At 34.3% G+C, this 20,114-nt stretch overlaps 5 protein-coding genes across 5 annotated transcripts; 1 reads left to right on the top strand and 4 right to left on the bottom strand.

Moving 5' to 3' along the window:
• Positions 1-4,215: 4,215 nt before the first annotated feature.
• On the bottom strand, positions 4,216-7,340 carry LOC112038440 (pentatricopeptide repeat-containing protein At3g57430, chloroplastic). Its single transcript, XM_024071249.2, is given in 2 exon segments — positions 4,216-7,086; positions 7,089-7,340. Coding segments are annotated over 2 exon segments (2,724 nt in total). The 5' UTR covers positions 7,210-7,340; the 3' UTR covers positions 4,216-4,483.
• A 2,340-nt stretch (positions 7,341-9,680) lies between these two features.
• LOC112038436 (protein CANDIDATE G-PROTEIN COUPLED RECEPTOR 7) lies at positions 9,681-11,006 on the bottom strand. Its single transcript, XM_024071243.2, has one exon. The coding sequence runs from the start codon at positions 11,004-11,006 to the stop codon at positions 9,681-9,683; it is 1,326 nt and encodes a 441-aa protein (XP_023927011.2).
• A 2,639-nt stretch (positions 11,007-13,645) lies between these two features.
• On the bottom strand, positions 13,646-15,125 carry LOC112038428 (putative dehydration-responsive element-binding protein 2H). The gene is made up of 2 exons (XM_065765014.1): positions 14,929-15,125; positions 13,646-14,572 (listed from the first exon to the last, which is right to left on the bottom strand). The coding sequence occupies exon 2, from the start codon at positions 14,537-14,539 to the stop codon at positions 13,847-13,849; it is 693 nt and encodes a 230-aa protein (XP_065621086.1). The 5' UTR covers positions 14,540-14,572; positions 14,929-15,125; the 3' UTR covers positions 13,646-13,846.
• A 224-nt stretch (positions 15,126-15,349) lies between these two features.
• On the top strand, positions 15,350-16,513 carry LOC112038434 (putative dehydration-responsive element-binding protein 2H). Its single transcript, XM_065765021.1, has one exon. It carries the CDS (start codon positions 15,658-15,660, stop codon positions 16,345-16,347), a length of 690 nt encoding a protein of 229 aa, XP_065621093.1. The 5' UTR covers positions 15,350-15,657; the 3' UTR covers positions 16,348-16,513.
• Positions 16,514-17,760: 1,247 nt separating this feature from the next.
• On the bottom strand, positions 17,761-18,456 carry LOC112038433 (protein CANDIDATE G-PROTEIN COUPLED RECEPTOR 7). The gene has a single exon (XM_024071241.2). It carries the CDS (start codon positions 18,454-18,456, stop codon positions 17,761-17,763), a length of 696 nt encoding a protein of 231 aa, XP_023927009.2.
• Between the last annotated feature and the right edge of the window lie 1,658 nt (positions 18,457-20,114).

Raw genomic sequence — 20,114 nt, 5'->3', positions numbered from 1 at the left:
CTTCACTCACAATATTATGAGGCCGTTTGACTCAGCGTTTTGCTGAGTCCACGTTTCACGTTTTGCCCTTTTTTTTTTTTTTTTTTTTTTTCCGAAAAGTGAACAGTAAATCACAGATTTTACTGTTCAGAGACAAAAACTGTTCATGCACTGTTTTGGCACTGTTCACGTACTAAAAATATTAAAATGGGTCCCACGGTACTATTTACACATTTAAAATTTTCTACAGTATTTTAGTTTTAGTTTTCAGTTTCAGAGCAACATATATAGGAAATTCTTTGTTTCTTATATTGTAAATTCAATCTAAAAAGTGTAAAATATTTACTATATACAATATAACCATTGAGTCTAACTGTTTCTTATTGTTAAAACTTCTCTATACTATAAGAATTAAATCTTTTTATATGGTACTTTAAGTTAAGTAATGTGTTTAAGTTTGGTGAAAAGTGTAATTAAGTGTATGTTTAACAATTAGTTTATTTCTAAAAAAATATAATAATAATAATAATAAAGTGGGTGTTGTCCAATTGCCTGATGTAACTCTTTCTCATTCTTAAAACTTCACTCTACTACTACAAGAGTTATGCCTTTTATATGGTACTTTATTAAGTAATGTGTTTGACCTTAGTAAGAAGTGTAATTAAGTGAGGTGTTTAATAATTAGTTTGTTTCTCAAAAAAAAAAAACAAGATATATATATATATATTAAAAAAAAGAATTTAATAAAATCAAGGTTGTCAAATTAAGTGGTACTTTGGGTTAAGTAATGTGTTTGAGCTTGGAGAGTAGTGATGTTTTGGAAATCGATGAAGGAAAACAAGATCTTACTTTTTGTTTAAGAAAAAATATTTCTAATAAAATTTACAAGATCTTATTTATTAGGGTAAATTCCATGAACGTATCTTGAGATTTGGATTAATATTACTTAGGTTCAAGACTTTTCAAGATAGCCAATTTAGTCCCTAAAGCCAACTTAGTCCCTATAAAAGTTGAGAAAAAATAACTAATTGTTTAGGACTAAGTTGGCTTTAAAAACCGAATTGATTAATTATGAAAAGTCTTGGATTGGTTGGCATTAACCAAAACTCAAAGTATGTTAGTGGAATTTATCCTTTATTATTATATTTTATCCTTTCATAAATATTGTCTTTAAATTTTTATTCCCTTGTTGACTAGAATGTAGTCTTAAGTGTGGCAACAAATAACGATACTATACTAAATTAACCAATTTCTATTTCTCAATCTACAGCACTATTTAGCAAAGTTGTTAGCTGAGATAGGAATATTGATCATGCTAATGCTACCCCCTTTTGAATATCAGCCACTTGCAAGACCAGGCAATTACCTAGTTAAAGGAGTACCATTTAATTTACATGACACTCCTAACCAGAGGATGCCAATATCATAGACAAATGAGATATAGCTATAATAAAATCCCAACATTTTTTCCCATCCAAAAAAAAAAATGTCCCAACATTTGACGGAATAGATACAAAACCTGTCATCAGAAATACTTGTTTATATTTGCATTAAAAAAAATTTAAAAAAAAAAAAAAAAAAAAAAGCTTTACACAAAAATTATCTATCTCTGATCAGATCAAGTTTGATTCTCATCTCTCAACAATTTTGAAATAATTATTGTAGGGTCTAGTTTCTCTAGGTAAACCCAAAGACAATTCTATGATATAGATTGCGTTTTTTTTTTACAATTTTTTTAGATAAAATAATAATAATAAACAGTCTTTTTAGATTCTTTAAAATAAAATAAAATAAAATAAAAAGCAGTAAAATGTGGATTTTGAAGTCTGGCATGTTGACAAGTTTTTAATTTTTAGTATTATTATTTTTTTAGAATTATGTATTATTGTTCATAAATAAATATTTATTATTCCTTGAACATGTGAGTTGAGCATTCACCAACAATATCTTTTTCTTCCTGGGATGAAGAGAACATTACAAATAAGCCTTTAAGAATTAACGTTTTTTTTTTCTTCTTTTTTTTTCTTTGTTTCTTTTTTGAGAAACAAAAATTAATGTTCTGGATTACATCTCGGACAGGAGATGTCCTCCTCGGACTGGAGACATCCTCCTCGGAAAGCAATGATCCTCTGCCCAGAGGATTCCGCTCCAATCTGGACCTTGCATTCTACTCATCCTTCTCTTCGGATGTGAAACAGTTCTCTCGTGGGTGTTCGGCCCGTTAATTTGGGCTTGATCCTTTTATCCCCCACAATTATAGTCGTTTAGGAAGGTGGGATAGAATGAACGTACAATTCTATGATATAGATTGCGTTTTTTTTTACAATTTTTTTAGATAAAAATAATAATAATAAAACAGTCTTTTTAGATTCTTTAAAAATAAAATAAAATAAAATAAAAAGCAGTAAAATGTGGATTTTGAAGTCTGGCATGTTGACAAGTTTTTAATTTTTAGTATTATTATTTTTTTAGAATTATGTATTATTGTTCATAAATAAATATTTATTATTCCTTGAACATGTGAGTTGAGCATTCACCAACAATATCTTTTTCTTCCTGGGATGAAGAGAACATTACAAATAAGCCTTTAAGAATTAACGTTTTTTTTTTCTTCTTTTTTTTTCTTTGTTTCTTTTTTGAGAAACAAAAATTAATGTTCTAGATTACAATGGTTTTAGCTTTAGAAGATAGCACTAGGCATTTAAAATATGGGATATGATTATCTCCTTGTCTTTGTCTCTCCAGCAGAAGCTTGAATGGTGAATCTCATCCCACTGTGTAGAATAGCCTAGAGTTCAAATCTTTTCCAACAACTTGCCTGCTGTGGCCTTCTTTTCCTCTTCATCAGTCACCAAGTATGGATTCCTCTCAATGGGCTTGAAGTTGAAGAGAATAAACACATAGAAAGCCAAGTTCGCAGCCTCTCTTCTCTTGAGGTATCCCTAACCATGCATATCTATAATTGATCAACATAATACCAAACCCCCACCACAGCCATGTAAAATTGCTTGAACAGTGGTAGATTTTCAAGATTTTTATCTGCCTTGCCATCTTTTTTGGATGCTTCTCGTAAGCTTTTAATTTACCAACTTATTATTGGGAAGAAAAACTGCCCAACAACACAAGACATCAATCAAATAGACAAATATGGATCCATGTAAACCAATCGTTTGTTAATGGACCTTTTTCCTCCTGTTTAAACAGCATAAGCTATATACTCCAGAACCTGTAATGGAAGTACAATTATCCAGTTCCTGTAAGGACAATGAAACTGAAAAGCAGTATAACCTTGAAGAACTAAAAATGCACAAATGCTACATGCCAACCATGACAAGTACCAGTTTATTTCACGTATATATAGTCTGGGAAAAGCACATATGATCGCAAGTTCCTTGAAGAGAAGTAATGCACTCATAACTATATGGATTTTCTTAATAATTGGTTTTTTTTTTTTTTTTTTTTTTTTTTCATGCATGTAAATTGTAAAGACCCATATAATGAAAAAACTTGTGCATATGAGAAAGGAGAAAATAGAGCATTGACAAATTGGATTCGCCCGTAGAAAGGAACAACTTTTCTCCATATTGTAAATTGTACATCTCAGTGTGGACGTACGTTGACACTCAAATTCTGATTGGCAATTACCAAACATCAAAACATAGTCGGCAAGTTAATCAATGGTAGTGGAAACATAAATTTTAAACTTATTGATTCTAGTTCCAGTCAAACTTAAAAATGATTGATTTTAGTCACTAAGGATTAAAGTAGTTTATTTTAGTCTCTATCAAACTTTTAGTGATCGCATTTAATCCTCAAGGTGTCTAAGAGTGTGATGGCATGCTAGATTTTAGTATGGTCATGCCATTGCTTCATTGGATATTTTACAAATGTTGGCAAAATGACTAAAAGTGATTACTTTAAATTATTGGGGACTAAAAATGATTACTTTAAATTTTAGGGACTAAAATCATTATCATAGGTTAAATTTTAGGAACTAACGATTTATTTTGCCTTAAAAAAAGTGTGTGTGTGTGTGTGAGAGAGAGAGAGAGAGAGAAGAGAGAGATGGAAGCATTTCTTCTTGGATATACCCTAGTGCACTGGTATTTTTATTGTAAATAAATTACTTGGCCAAAAAAGAAAATGATCAGATGTTTATGACAGAGAAGCCATGTTGGGCTAATCTTCCAACTTAACTAACAACTTGTAGTTTATAAGCCATTCAATGGACGTGAATAGAACAAAAGTACTTGTGTAGCATAAGACGTTATTCAATGGACACCCTAAACACTTTACAGCTTGAAATAGATACTGGACACTTCGCAGTTTGAGATATCTGGAATACAGGCTGTCTTTAAAAATCTAGCCTAAATTACAAAAGAATTGTGTTCGTTCCAACTATATTTCAGAATGTGGAAACATAGTCTAGAACAGTACAAGATGATTTAATATCTAAACAAAAAATTCGTAATTTTTCAGAAGAATAAATGAGTTTGGGCATTTATTACCAGTAATCTCCACATGAACAAGTTCCATTCCTAAAATGGTGGAACCTCCTAACATCTCTTAGAATGATCTCCCTGTCTACAATCTTAGATATAAACTTGGTTGCAATATGGCAGTCATTACAAACTCTAAGGTTCTTGGCAACCCTAATAGTAGTTCCAGGAGGGCTGTTAAGGATGCCAAAAGCTATTGCCAGTTTCTCACTGTGCCCACAGAGTAAAGTTTCCTTCTCCTCCTCGTCAATGTTATGGAGTACACAAGAGGTATCAGGCACATAACCCACCTTTCGCATCCTTTCTGACAGGGTTTCAAGAAATCCATGGAGCAGCTTACTTTGTGGGTGTAATACATCCCCAGCCAAAAACTTATGAACCTCATCGCCCAACTCAATCCAGCTACACCCAGGTTCTTTTCTTACTCCCATTTCCTTCATCTTTTTTCGAATCTCCATTGCCTTTCCCCAGAGTCCGGCAGAAGAGTAGATATTAGACAGAAGAACATAGTGGCTAGCTACATTTGGCTCCAAGTGGAAGAGATTGTTTGCTGCAATCTCTCCAATTTCTACGTTATGGTGCATCCGACAAGCACCAAGCAAGCTACTCCAGGCATCTTTTTTGTCAAACTCAGGAGGTATAGTATTGATAAGTTCAAATGCTTCTTCCACCCGACCAGCTCGACCAAGCAAGTCCACAACACAAGCATAGTGGTCTGGTGCAGGTTCAACCCTGTGGTCCTCTTTCATTCGATGGAACAAGTGTAAGCCTTCATTAACCATCCCTGAGTGACTACAAGCTGCAAAAACTGCAATAAATGTAACTTGAGTAGGCCTTAAAATGATGTTCTTTTCTCCTTCTGTGGCCAAATTTTTAAATAATTCAAAGGCTTCCTCCCCTTTCCCATGCATCCCATAAGCCATGATGAGAACATTCCAGGTAATTACATTCTTGATGGGCATCTGATCAAAAACTCTCCTAGATAAGTTCAAGCAGCCGCATTTTCCATACATGTCAACTAGTGCACTACCAACTGCAACATCAGATGCCAATAAATGTCTGACAGCATAAGCATGGATCTCTTTCCCCTTTGCTAGTGCTGCAAGAACAGAGCAACCTGGCAGAACAGTCATTAGTGTAACTGAATTTGGTTTAAGAATCCTATTTTCATCCACACAATCATCACCTCCGTATCTTTCCAGTTCTACCCTTTGCATCTGATTTAGAAGGTTGAGTGCATGATCATGGCATCCACTAATAACATAACCAGTGATCAATGTGTTCCAAGACACTATATCTCTTTGCTCCATGCAGTTAAAAATATATTTTGAAATTTCTATCTTCCCCATCCTGGAGTACATGTCCATAAGTGCATTCTGCACGTACTTATCCCTATCCAAACCCCTCTTTATTACATATCCATGCATACCTTCCGTGTCAGAGAACAGTTCACAGCTTACACAAGCTGGCAACACACTTGACATTGTGGTGGCATTTGGACGAATTCCATCAAGTGCTACCATTTGAAAGAAGAGGTCCAAGGCCTTCTCATCATGCTCATTTTGTGCATAACCGGTAATCATAGCATTAAAAATTGCAATATTTCTCTCTAAGATACCATCAAAAACTCGGCGACCACTTTCAACTTGTTGACAGTTACAATACATGTCAACCAAAGCACAGCCCACAAAAGAATTCTCAACTAAATCAGTATTTTTCAATGCATAAGCATGGATTTCCTTCCCTCTGTCTAACATCTCCAAATGAGAGCAGGCAGGAAGTACGCTTGCAAAGGTGACCCCATCAGGTACAATTCCTTTTAGAACCATGAGACGCAAGAACAATAAAGCCTTTAAAAATTGATCATTTTGAGATAATAAACTTATCATGGTATTCCATGAAACCAAATCACGGTCCTCAAATAACTCAAATAAGGATCTCGAGTCATCAACCTTTCCAAGCTTAGCATACATAGACATCAATGCATTGTTTGTATACGTTCTCCAATTACCCGTTCTCAAACTATAAGCATGAACTTGCTTACCAAGCCGCAAACCATCATGTTTATGCAAATTCGAACAAGCAAGAGCCACACTTACCAATGTAAATGAACTAGGCACCACATTCTCAAACAACATTAACCGAAATGCCTCCAAAGCAAGCTCCCACTCCTGAAACCGACACAAGGCAGAAATGGCAGAGTTCCAAGAAACTTGGTCCCTCTCAGTAATTCTCTCGAACACCTTGTATACGTCCCCGACATCCCCACATTTCCCATACAGATTAACAAGGGAATTGGCCACGGTAACCCAGGAGGAAGCGTACCCAAACTTGAAGACATGGGCGTGGATCTGTTTCCCCAAATTCAAGTCCTGAAGACCCACCACGGCTTTGAGGACCGCCGGGAAAGCAAAGTTATCCGGTGGAATACCCAGTTGAGTCATTTGGATGTACGTTAAAATGGCTTCTAGAAAAAGATTGGACCGGGCTTGGAAGCGAAGGGATTCGACCCATGAGTCCTGAGAGCGTGATTCAGACAAGGGTTTTGCAGAGAAAGTGGTGGTGGTGGTGGTGGTGGTGGTGGTGGAGGTGAGAGTAGTAGTGGTGATGTAGTGGTGAGAGGCTGAGAATGGACAGTGTGGCGGTCAGATTGGAGGGAAGGCAGTGTGAAACTACGTGAAGAGAATGGGAGAGTGAGAGGAGAAAGTGGTTGAATAGTGTAGCAAGACATCTGATTCTGGTACTGGTAGATGGCAGTTATTAGTTATTACGGTTGAGATGTTAACGTACTAATTATTTTATGAGATTTTGGGCTTCACCTTAGATGCCATAGTTTTTATGATGTGGTGCAGTGTAGAGTCTAAAAATCATATCCTCTAGTTTGTTTGTTTGTTGGTTATATATATATATATATATACCAATCATGAAGTAACTATTTTGTTCTTAAAATTTGAAGTTGTTTTTATTATGGTATTGGTAGTGTAATCATATTTCATATTTGATTTCATTATATTTAATTTTTTGTCTCTTTATATTTGATTTTGTTTTCATATTGATACTGTTATCCATTCTTATTAGTAATTTGACCGTTAAGTATCCTTTATGTTTTTTCTATAAAAAAAATGTCATTTATGTTTGACTATTTCTTGAATTGTTCTAAAATATTTTGTAAGTTAAAAAAAAAAAAAGACAATCAAATTATTGACGAAAACAAAAAAACATAGCTAAAATGAAACATAATAATGAAATTGGCCTCAAACTTCTTCCATAAACATTTTAATAAGTGGAGGAGTGTCATTTTAATCATAAACTTTTTCCATTAAAAAAACTGGTTAATATTTTTGAGTTACAAGACACTTAACAATCATCTCCTCCATTTGGTTTAAATTGAAAAAATACATTTCTAGTTGAGTTTTTTCATAAATTTAAAGCATTATATGGTTGGGCTTGATTTTTAAAATCTTCATTCTAATTGTTACATGGCTATGTATTATGAATTTCCTATATCTCTAATTCTAGATTTACTCTCTATGTTCTAATTAGTTCAATTAATTTTTTTTTTTTTTTTGGTTGAATTAGGGATTTGACTTTGAATTTTGTCTACATCAAAAACCAATTAGTAATCAACAATTGATATTTTGGATTTATCATAAAGAGTATTCATCATTTAGTGGACAGGAGATTCAAATCTTGAAGTGATCTATAATTAAGAGAGAGAGAGAGAGAGAGAGAGAGCATTGTGTTTGTTTGTGTGTTTGTGTGAGCGTGCATATATATATATATATATATATAGCTAGTATACAAAGTATAAAATTTGCACGTGAATAGAAACTACTATTAAATGTACAATGCTAACACCTTGATTGGTTGGTGTAAAAATTGAGGGATGGAAAATAGGGGAGAGAAACGTGAAGAAAAGTGAAGAATATATAGAGGGTCTAAGGGTTTTCTCTCCCACTTTTTCATATCTTCAACCAAACAAAGCATAAGAGAACCCAAACAAGTAAAAAAAGATAGCATCTTACAAGAATTTAAGGGAAAAATACTGTGGCAAATTGTAGTCTACTTGGTTTTTTGGAAATTCCATTATGTTTCACAAATGAAATTTTATCTTGATATTCGTTATTCTTACTTTTCATTTACCATTGGGCCACAATTTTATTAGAAAGTAATAGCTAACTCATAACGCTCACAACAAAATTTTACGAAAAATGATACATATATATCTTATGCTATATTATAGTAGAGTCATGGAAACAACAAATGCACGATTTGCCTATCTTTTTCTCTTTGGCAAGCGGTCAAATTCTCATTAACTAAGATAGTTAACTTTAGGTAAACTTTGTTAGAGTAGTTTCAACACTAAAGTTATACTTCAAAAGATCTCAAGAATTTAAAATAGAATCCAAAATTTATTTTAATTGTTTTGATCATATATCATATTTTAATATAATAAAACTTACAAATTAGATATATTCTTACACCAAGATGTTAAATTTATGTTTGCGTTTAGATAATTTAATCTAGATGAAACTCTATTAAAGTTTCGATAATATGTACATAACATATTAATATGTACATCACATTCTCAAAATATATATATATATATATATGTACATCACATAGGATCAAGAAAAGCACATACACAATCATAATAAATTTGTAAGTGCAAACTAATGAATTATTAACAGGTATTCTTTTTGTTAAAAAAAAATGTACATTACAGTTCATAATTAAGTATTTATTATTAGTTAACATGTGCCCTTAATCATTAATTAACAATACCTATTTTTCCTTGGATTGTGAGAAAAATACATATAAGCCTTTAAGAATTAGAGAATTGCTAGATTGCAAATTTGCTAAGGCTTTAGTTTTAGAAGATGGGACCAGGCTTTTGAAAGGAGTCTTGAATATGCATACATTGCATTTAAAATAGGGAAATATACTTTCACATTAATTTATATCAACTATTTCAAGCACGTCTATAATTGAAGTGAGAATATCTACACTTTAAAATGTTTTCCAAAAAAAAAAATGTTCACATTTTAATACATAAAAGTGGATGTAATGTGAAAATGTGAGAGAATAAAAGCACTTTAAAATATGCAGTACGATTGTGTCCTTGTCCTTGTTTCTCAAGAAGCTTGAATAGTGAATCTCATTCCACTGTATAGAATAGACCTGAAGAGACAACATACTAGCTCAAAGCCTAGAGTTCAAATCTTCTTCCAACAACTTGTCTATTGCCTCCACTTCGTCTTCAACAATTTTAAAGTATGGATTCCCTTCAATTGCCTTAAAGTTATAGAAAATAAACACATAGAAAGCCAAGCTCGCAGCCTCATTTGCGGCATCCCTAACCCATGCATATCTATAATTTATCATCAGTTCAATTGCCAGAACTCCAATCCTTGTAAAATACAAGTACCCCACCACAGCCATGTAGAATTGCTTGAATAGTATTAGTTTTTCAAGATTCTTAGCTGCATTGCCATCTTTTTTGGATGCTTCTCGTAAGCTTTTAGTTGAAGAACTTGTTGTGAAAAAAACCGCACAACAACATAAGATATCAATCAAATAGATAAATAGGATCCATGTAAACCAATCCTTTGTTATGGGACCTATTTCCACCAAAACAGCATAAGCTATATTCTCCAAAAGTTGTAATGGAAGTACAATCATTAAAACCTTCTTATCGCGCTCTTGTATGTAAGGTTTCAACAAGAACCATCCATTCCCTATGAGGACAATAACAGTGAAAAGCAGAATATCCTTGAAGAACTGGAAATTGTCAAATGCTACATCCCAACCATGAGAAGTTCCAGTTTTTTTCACATCCACATGGTCTTGGAAAGCACATATGATTGCAAGCGCCTTGAAGAGAAGTAATGCACCCATAATTATATGGATTTTAATAATAATTGATCTTTGTTTGATGCATGTGAAGAACCATATAATGAAAAAACTTGTATATATGAGAAAGAATAGAAAATAGAGCATTGGTAAATTGGTTTCGCCTGCAGAAAGGAAATCATTTTCACCATGTTTCAAATTGTACATCTCAATATGGATATCCATTGAAAGTTCAAACTCTATTTGGCAATTGCCAAACATCAAAACATAGTCGCCAGGTTCATTAATGGAGGTGGCAAAATTATAAGTTGATGAGTTGGTGGTGAGCTTTTCAAATGTGAATAACACTTTCACATAATTACCCGACAAGATGCAGAAATCTTTGTTGAACATGGACTCATTGAAGATTGAGGACCGGGATGATCTTTCGGAAACTAAAAATCCGATGGAAGAAGGGTTCAGTTGTGCTGTGTGATTCTTTGATTTCCAAGAGATATCTTTTAGTGAAATGGAGGTGTGGCCATCTTTTAAGAAACCGAATTTATGAATCCAGATAAATTTTCGGTAGTCATTGATAATGTATGCGTTCATGATGTCAGAGACAGCACAGGGAATACTTGAAATTATGAGTAATGCATATGAGAGTTGAAGCAAAGGATGATTGAAGTTTCCCATAGAGTGGATATGGGATTGAAACTTCAAATGTGAAAATTGGTATCCAAAGCTAGAGATCGAATTTCTTATGCTGCATGCATAAGTTGGTTCAAACTTACAGCAATAATTTGCAAAGGGCTGTGTGTGGTTGGATATGAATGGCTCATAATTGTTGTAACTTGTAACAGCAAAAGAGAAAAATGGTTTGCCATAGATTTAGAAGAGTGACAGAACAAACTTAAGATATCAATCAATTGTGTACTTGATAGTTTTTTTTTTCTTGAAACCATTGTGAACATATAGTTCAAATTGTTAGTATTAGCAAAGAAGTTTGGGCCGTTAATGGTATCTCTCTATGTAGCTGGTTTGCATTTTGGCTTAATAAGGACTTTGTTCTCAACAATGCCTGTATTTAGCACAGACATGTCTTGGTAGGACCATAGAAAGATAAATTTCCGTAATAGCATTACTAGTTATGGTTTTAGCTCGGGTGGTATTCAATCAACAATATATACATATTAAAAAGTTCACTAGGTCCTATTTAGGCTATTAGGATTATGACTTTTTCTTATAACGGTTCCTTAACGTTTTCTTTTCTTACCATGGCCAAGGGTTAATTTGTTTTGACCATGTTGGCCTTGGCTGCGTTGAAACATTAACACTCCATTTGTCAAATAAACTTTGAAGGTTATATTTTTTATTCTCGAAATTATTTTTTTTATCTTTTTTTTTTTTCCTTTCTCTTTTTTTTTCTATTTATTCTGCATCATATTATTTTCGTCTTTAAACTTTACAATAACTTTCCCAATCCTCAATCATATATTGTAAACTACAAAACTATGCGAAACATCAACCAATGAGACTGAAATGAAATACTTTATCATGATTGCCAACAACAACTCTTATTTGAATTTGGTGGGCTTGAGCATGGTAGAGGGCGAGGGAGTAATGGGCAGCATCTTCAAAGGAGGAGGAGGAGGAGCATGGGAAAATCTATGATTTTTCTTTTTGGTTGTGGTGGTTGTTTTTAGGTCTTGGAAAGTCTAGGGGTTAGTTGTGAAAACAAATTTCTGTTAGTTTTGTTAAGTTAGAGATGACATGGGTTTTTAATTGATGTGGTTGACTTTAGTTAGGTCAAGTGTGTTATACCCCCTTAAGATACCTACAAGCAGAGGCCCTTGTTAGTTTCATACATGGACATTTAAAAGTATCAAATCTTAGTAGGAATCAAGATGCAAAGCCTTAACTTCAAGAAATTCAACCTTTAAATACAACGAATATTCAACAAAAAATCATTCAAATCATCCTTATCAACTATCAATCTTAGATCTCTGCTAGAATCAAGCTCAAAATGCCCTCAAGAAATTCAAAAGTTTCTAAATCGGTCAATTCCTTTTCAATTTTTTTCTTTTCGAAATTATAGTGTTTTGGTAATAGGTTATACTACTAAATGCATAAAAAAGTAGTTTACTCTAATTAATTATTAATACAGTGACAATAGATAGTTAATGTAGATCAAACTCTTTAACCAATAATTTTCTATGAATAACAGTCTATTTTCTAAACTATAAGAAATTTAAAATTTATATTAGGTAAAATTACAATGATCATTTATTTCAACTATTTTGTTTATTTTCATAGTTATGTGATGTCCATATTATATATTGTGGTCCTAAATTTATAAAATTCTAATTTGTTATCATAATTTATTTGGAATGTCATGTCTAAATAAACATAGAATAAGCTTTCTTTTTTTGAAAAAAAAAAAGAAGGAAAAAAAGTAAAAAGAAAAAGAAGAAGAAGAAGGAAGTTTTTGTTTACGTTTTGGTTTTAGGGTCCGTTTGGTTCCCGTAAAATATTTTTCGGAAAATACCTATTTTCCGGAAATGCTATTTTCCGGAAAAGGAAAATATTTTTAAGTGTTTGGTTATATTATGAAAATTGTTATGGAAAATAATTTCATGTGTTTGGTTCCGTTAGGAAAATGCTATTTTCCGGCATCAACAACACAACAACAACAACAACAACAAATTGAATCCGGCCACCACAACAACAACAACAACAAAAAAAAAAAAATCGATTCCGGCAACACAATAACAACAACAGCAACAACAACATCAACACAGCAACAACAACAACAACAACAAAAATTGATTCCGGCAACACAACAACAACAACAACAGCAACAACAACAACACAGCAACAACAACAACGACAAAAAAATTTGATTCCGGCAACACAACAACAACAACAACAACAGCAACAAATTGATTCCGGTGAGTTTAAAAAACAAAACTGAGATGGGTCTGGGTCGAACATCGGTTTGGGCTTTGGGTTCGTGGATCGCCGGCTCTGGTTCGAACATCGGTGGGTCGTGGCGATCGTGAAGATGGGTTCGCCGGCGAGCTGGGCTCTCCGTTTCGATCTGGGCTCTCCGGCGAGCTGGGTCTGGGTCGTGGCGATCGTGAAGCTGGGCTCTCCGGCGAGCTNTAACTGATCTTGACAGCATCACCAACCATAGGAATGTGTATTCAGAGTTAACACTACCTCTACCATATAGCAATTATAGAAACATTAACAGGCAGTTATAGAAATATAGAGCAACCTATCAGTTGAGGAAAAAAACAAAGAACAGTGAGGTAAAAAAAAAAATGAGGAGATTGTAAAATGAACAATTATATTGAACCAGAAACGTTAAGAAAATACAAATACCCTACCAAAACTTTTCAATAAGTAATACAAATAATGATCAAAACTTTGTTTTCATTTACATGAAGTCAACAAACTAAATTCCCTATCCCAAGTCATCCCACATCAAAATATTCATATACAGAGAAGTCCATTATCCACAGAGTAGTTTGTCACATAGGCTCATCCCTTCCTTCAGTGTCCACCAAACTTGGCAAGTCAGCTTCAGTGTCAGGGAATCCAAGTTGATTCACATCAAAACCAAAATCCAGTACTGAATCTGTGAAGTCAAGATTATTTTCTAATAGTGCCATAAGTTCCGCCACATCAAATAACTCATTTTCAAAAAAAGCCAGCAATTCCTCCTGTCCATTATCAGTAGATTCATCCTTTACCAAACTACTTGTACTTTCACCAACAGAAGCCTCATATCCCGCAGGAGTAGGACCCGACATAGTGGAAACAGACTCTGGAAAGTTGAGTCTAGCCGCGGCAGCATACATTGCTCTTGCTGCTTCATCATAAGCAGAGGCGGCATCGTCAGCAGTATCAAATGTCCCAAGCCAGAGCTTCTTCTCCCTATTTGGTTCGCAAATCTCCGCAACCCATTTGCCCAAGGTCCTTTGCCTAACCCCCCTGTAATTACACTGTAAATTCTCAGCCCTTCCTTTTCCTTTCATGCACCCCTTCTTTGGCCCTTTGTAGGAAAGTTTACGAGCACGTTTCACATCATCACCAGAAGACTCAAGCAGCTGGGCATTATGGTCTCTCCACTTGGCCAATGTCTCAGCCACAGAAAATCCATCGCCTCTAGTCTTCCTCTTCTTTGAAGATTCCATGGGCACACCTTGATCAAGATAACCCATGTGAGACTTTTCCAGAAAATTCCAATGATCGCTCTGTTCAACGAAAAACAGAGAGATTCAGATAACAATGTTGGATTTCCCAAAGAGAAAAATCACATAAACCCTTTTGCAACAAACCCCCAGGAAAACCCAAAACAGAAAAAGGAAATTTTAAAAATCAGAAATTGTTTAATAATAGCCCAACCTCTTAGAGATTCAACAAAACCCCTGAAACCCTTAACAATATTTGAATTTCCCAAACTGGAAAAATCACAAAACCTTTTTGCAACAAACCCCAGAAAAATTCAAAGAAGAAATATAAAGAAAACCCAAAAATAAAATATAGAACAAAAGAAATTCAAAAAAAAAAAAAAAAAAAGAGTAGAATTTTTTCAAAAAAATTAACGAACCTCTCTTAGTCGTAGAAGAGTGAAACCCCCAACGGCAATGATTGTAAACTTGTAGTCTTTCTTTCTTGCGTTGAGTGAGGTTTGATTTATGAGTCTGAGAGTGAGAGAGAGAGAGAGAGAGAGAGAGAGATTTTGTTTTGGATTCTTGGAGAGAAAGCTTGAGCTTTTAGAGAGAGAGAGAGAGAGCGTGTGAGGAGTGAGAGTAAGAGTGAGGAGTGAGGCGTATTTATAGTCTTCCCTAGTTGTCAGTTCGTGTGGGCTTAAGGAGAGAGATATTAGAGTTTTCTATGTGGCGTGGCGCTTTTGGACCGTTTATTTTACTAAGTAAATTTCAAAACCTAAACGGACAAGGAAAAACTTTTAGTTGTTTTTTTTTTTTTGAATTTCTTTTGTTCTATTTTTATTTTTGGGTTTTCTTTATATTTCTTGTTTGAATTTTTCTGGGGTTTGTTGCAAAAAGGTTTTGTGATTTTTCCAGTTTAGGAAATTCAAATATTGTTAAGGGTTTCAGGGGTTTTGTTGAATCTCTGAGAGGTTGGGTTATTTTTAAACAATTTCTGATTTTTTAAATTTCCTTTTTCTGTTTTGGGTTTTCTTGATTTTTTCCTGGGGGTTTGTTGCAAAAGGGTTTATGTGATTTTTCTCTTTGGGAAATCCAACATTGTTATCTGAATCTCTCTGTTTTTCGTTGAACAGAGCAATCATTGGAGTTTTTTGGAAAAGTCTCACATGGGTTATCTTGATCAAGGTGTGCCCATGGAATCTTCAAAGAAGAGGAAGACTAGAGGCGATGAATTGTCTGTGGCTGAGACATTGGCCGAGTGGAGAGACTACAATGCCCAGGTTGATTCTTCTGGTGATGATGCGAAACGTGCTCGTAAACTTTCCTCCAAAGGGCCAAAGAAGGGGTGCATGAAAGGAAAAGGAGGGGCTGAGAATTTACAGTGTAATTACAGGGGGGTTAGGCAAAGGACCTGGGGCAAATGGGTTGCGGAGATTCGCGAACCAAATAGGGGGAAGAAGCTCTGGCTTGGGACATTTGATGCTGCTGACGATGCCGCCTCTGCTTATGATGACGCAGCAAGAGCAATGTATGCTGCCTCGGCTAGACGCAACTCTCCAGAGTCTGTTTCCACTATGTCGGGTCCTACTCCTGCGGGATTTGAGGCTTCTGCTGATGGAAGTACAAGTAGTTTGGTGAAGGATGAATCTACTGATAGTGGACTGGAGGAATTGCTGGCTTTTTCTGAAAATGAGTTATTTGATGCGGCAGAACTTATGGCACTATTAGAAGATAATCATGACTTCACAGATTCAGTACTGGATTTTGGTTTTGATGTGAATCAACTTGGATTCCCTGACACTGAAGCTGACTTGCCAAGTTTGGTGGACACTGAAGGAAGGCATGAGCCTATGTGACAAACTACTCTGTGGATAATGGATTTTTCTGTATATGAATATTTTGATGTAGGATGATTTGGGATAGGGAATTTAGTTTGTTGACTTCATGTAAATGAAAACAGAGTTTTGATCATTATTTGTATTACTTATTGAAAAGTTTTGGTAGGGTATTTGTATTTTCTTAACGATTCTGATTCAATATAATTGTTCATTTTACAATCTCCTCGTTCTTTTTATTTTTTGCCTCACCGTTCTTTGTTTTTTTCCTCAACTGATAAATTGCTCTATGTTTCTATAACTGCCTATTAATGTGTTTCTATACTTGCTATATGGTAGAGGTAGTGTTAACTCTGAATACACATTCCTGTGGTTCGTGATGCTGTCAAGATCAGTTATTTTTTATAAGTTTTTTGCTTTTTACAAATTGCACATTCTTGAATTTTGATTGTTAGTGTTTTGGTTCAAGATGTTCCTCACATCTGGAATATTCATTAACTACATTTGAATCAAAAGCTAAGTGAGAAGATAAACAGAGGAACTGAACTGGGATGGCCTTGAACAAGGAGATTAGTATTGAAAATGTATCAATTAGTCTATTTATGGGCTACTGTCAAGTAAATGAGATTGAGGGTGTATTGTGGATGCTTCATGGTATGGCTCAAAAGATGCTAAGAGCTTTGTATTGCTCGTATATTATTGTTTAAGATTGGGAGGAGCCATACTCTGGCCTCAATTTTTCTTCTTTTTGGCAAAATGAACAAATCACTGTTTAGTATGTTTGTTGCTTGACTGAAGAGCTGATAGAACAATATGAGCTGCTGGTTGGTAAAATTAGTGAAAGTACTTTATTTGGTGTATTTATTTGTTTTCTATGAATACAGTCAGACATGAATTTTCTTATATGTGAGTGTGTGTGTGTGTGTAGGCGCGTGTGTTTCTTTTAGACATGAATTCATTTCTTTTGAGTCAAATCACATACCCACAAATTCTATAACCCATAGTTTAATGTGGTATTGTTTACTTGTTATGCTAAAGTTGCTTTCTAAGCCTTTAAGAATTAGAGAATTGCTAGATTGCAAATTTGCTAAGGCTTTAGTTTTAGAAGATGGGACCAGGCTTTTGAAAGGAGTCTTGAATATGCATACATTGCATTTAAAATAGGGAAATATACTTTCACATTAATTTATATTAACTATTTCAAGCACGTCTATAATTGAAGTGAGAATATCTACACTTTAAAATGTTTTCCAAAAAAAAAAAAAATTGTTCACATTTTAATACATAAAAGTGGATGTAATGTGAAAATGTGAGAGAATAAAAGCACTTTAAAATATGCAGTACGATTGTGTCCTTGTCCTTGTTTCTCAAGAAGCTTGAATAGTGAATCTCATTCCACTGTATAGAATAGACCTGAAGAGACAACATACTAGCTCAAAGCCTAGAGTTCAAATCTTCTTCCAACAACTTGTCTATTGCCTCCACTTCGTCTTCAACAATTTTAAAGTATGGATTCCCTTCAATTGCCATAAAGTTATAGAAAATAAACACATAGAAAGCCAAGCTCGCAGCCTCATTTGCGGCATCCCTAACCCATGCATATCTATAATTTATCATCAGTTCAATTGCCAGAACTCCAATCCTTGTAAAATACAAGTACCCCACCATAGCCATGTAGAATTGCTTGAATAGTATTAGTTTTTCAAGATTCTTAGCTGCATTGCCATCTTTTTTGGATGCTTCTCGTAAGCTTTTAGTTGAAGAACTTGTTGTGAAAAAAACCGCACAACAACATAAGATATCAATCAAATAGATAAATAGGATCCATGTAAACCAATCCTTTGTTATGGGACTTATTTCCACCAAAACAGCATAAGCTATATTCTCCAAAAGTTGTAATGGAAGTACAATCATTAAAACCTTCTTATCGCGCTCTTGTATGTAAGGTTTCAACAAGAACCATCCATTCCCTATGAGGACAATAACAGTGAAAAGCAGAATATCCTTGAAGAACTGGAAATTGTCAAATGCTACATCCCAACCATGAGAAGTTCCAGTTTTTTTCACATCCACATGGTCTTGGAAAGCACATATGATTGCAAGCGCCTTGAAGAGAAGTAATGCACCCATAATTATATGCATATAATAATTGATCTTTGTTTGATGCATGTGAAGACCCATATAATGAAAAAACTTGTATATATGAGAAAGAATAGAAAATAGAGCATTGGCAAATTGGTTTCGCCTGCAGAAAGGAAATCCTTTTCACCATGTTTCAAATTGTACATCTCAATGTGGATATCCATTGAAAGTTCAAACTCTGTTTGGCAATTGCCAAACATCAAAACATAGTCGCCAGGTTCATTAATGAAGGTGGTAAAATTATAAGTTGATGAGTTGGTGGTGAGCTTTTCAAATGTGAATAACAATTTCCCATAATTACCCGAAAAAATGCAGAAATCTTTGTTGAACATGGACTCATTGAAGATTGAGGACCGGGTTCATCTTTCGGAAACTAAAAATCCGATGGAAGAAGGGTTCAGCTGTGCTGTGTGATTCTTTGATTTCCAAGAGATAACTTTTAGTGAAATGGAGGTGTGGCCATCTTTTAAGAAACCGAATTTATGAATCCAGATAAATTTTCGGTAGTCATTGATAATGTATGTGTTCATGATGTCAGAGACAGCACAGGGAATACTTGAAATTATGAGTAATGCATATGAGAGTTGAAGCAAAGGATGATGGTTTAGAGGAAAGAAATTGAAGTTTTCCATAGAGTGGATATGGGATTGAAACTTCAAATGTGAAAATTGGTATCCAAAGCTAGAGATCGAATTTCTTATGCTGCATGCATAAGTTGGTTCAAACTTAAAGCAATAATTTGCAAAGGGCTGTGTGTGGTTGGATATGAATGGCTCATAATTGTTGTAACTTGTAACAGCAAAAGAGAAAAATGGTTTGCCATAGATTTAGAAGAGTGACAGATCAAACTTAAGATATCAATCAATTGTGTACTTGATAGTTTTTTTTTTCTTGAAACCATTGTGAACATATAGTTCAAATTGTTAGTATTAGCAAAGAAGTTTGGGCCGTTCATGGTATCTCTCTATGTAGTTGGTTTGCATTTTGGCTTAATAAGGACTTTGTTCTCAACAATGCCTGTATTTAGCACAGACATGTCTTGGTAGGACCATAGAAAGATAAATTTCCGTAATAGCATTACTTGTTATGGTTTTAGCTCGGGTGGTATTCAATCAACAATATATACATATTAAAAAGTTCACTAGGTCCTATTTAGGCTATTAGGATTATGACTTTTTCTTATAACGGTTCCTTAACGTTTTCTTTTCTTACCATGGCCAAGGGTTAATTTGTTTTGACAATTTTGGCCTTGGCTGCGTTGAAACATTAACACTCCATTTGCCAAATAAACTTTGAAGGTTATATTTTTTATTCTCTAAATTATTTTTTTTTATCTTTTTTTTTTTCCTTTCTCTCTTTTTTTCTATTTATTCTGCATCATATTATTTTCGTCTTTAAACTTTACAATAACTTTCCCAATCCTCAATCATATATTGTAAACTACAAAACTATGCGAAACATCAACCAATGAGACTGAAATGAAATACTTTATCAAGATTGCCAACAACAACTCTTATTCGAATTTGGTGGGCTTGAGCATGGTAGAGGGCGAGGGAGTAATGGGCAGCATCTTCAAAGGAGGAGGAGGAGGAGGAGGAGCATAGATTTTCTTTTTGGTTGTGGTGGTTGTTTTTAGGTCTTGGAAA

Source organism: Quercus suber, unplaced genomic scaffold (genome assembly GCF_002906115.3).
Source record: "Quercus suber isolate HL8 unplaced genomic scaffold, Cork oak 2.0 scaffold_600, whole genome shotgun sequence".
In the NCBI taxonomy this organism is placed as follows: Eukaryota; Viridiplantae; Streptophyta; class Magnoliopsida; order Fagales; family Fagaceae; genus Quercus; species Quercus suber.
Note: the sequence above shows the minus strand (reverse complement) of the source record. Positions and strands in the feature narration are given on the sequence as shown.

Excerpts from the sequence above, each read along its gene's own strand:
- LOC112038436 (XM_024071243.2), bottom strand. The coding sequence starts at position 11,006 with ATGGGAAACTTCAATCATCCTTTGCTTCAACTCTCATATGCATTACTC.
- LOC112038428 (XM_065765014.1), bottom strand. The coding sequence starts at position 14,539 with ATGGGTTATCTTGATCAAGGTGTGCCCATGGAATCTTCAAAGAAGAGG.
- LOC112038434 (XM_065765021.1), top strand. The coding sequence starts at position 15,658 with ATGGGTTATCTTGATCAAGGTGTGCCCATGGAATCTTCAAAGAAGAGG.
- LOC112038433 (XM_024071241.2), bottom strand. The coding sequence starts at position 18,456 with ATGGGTGCATTACTTCTCTTCAAGGCGCTTGCAATCATATGTGCTTTC.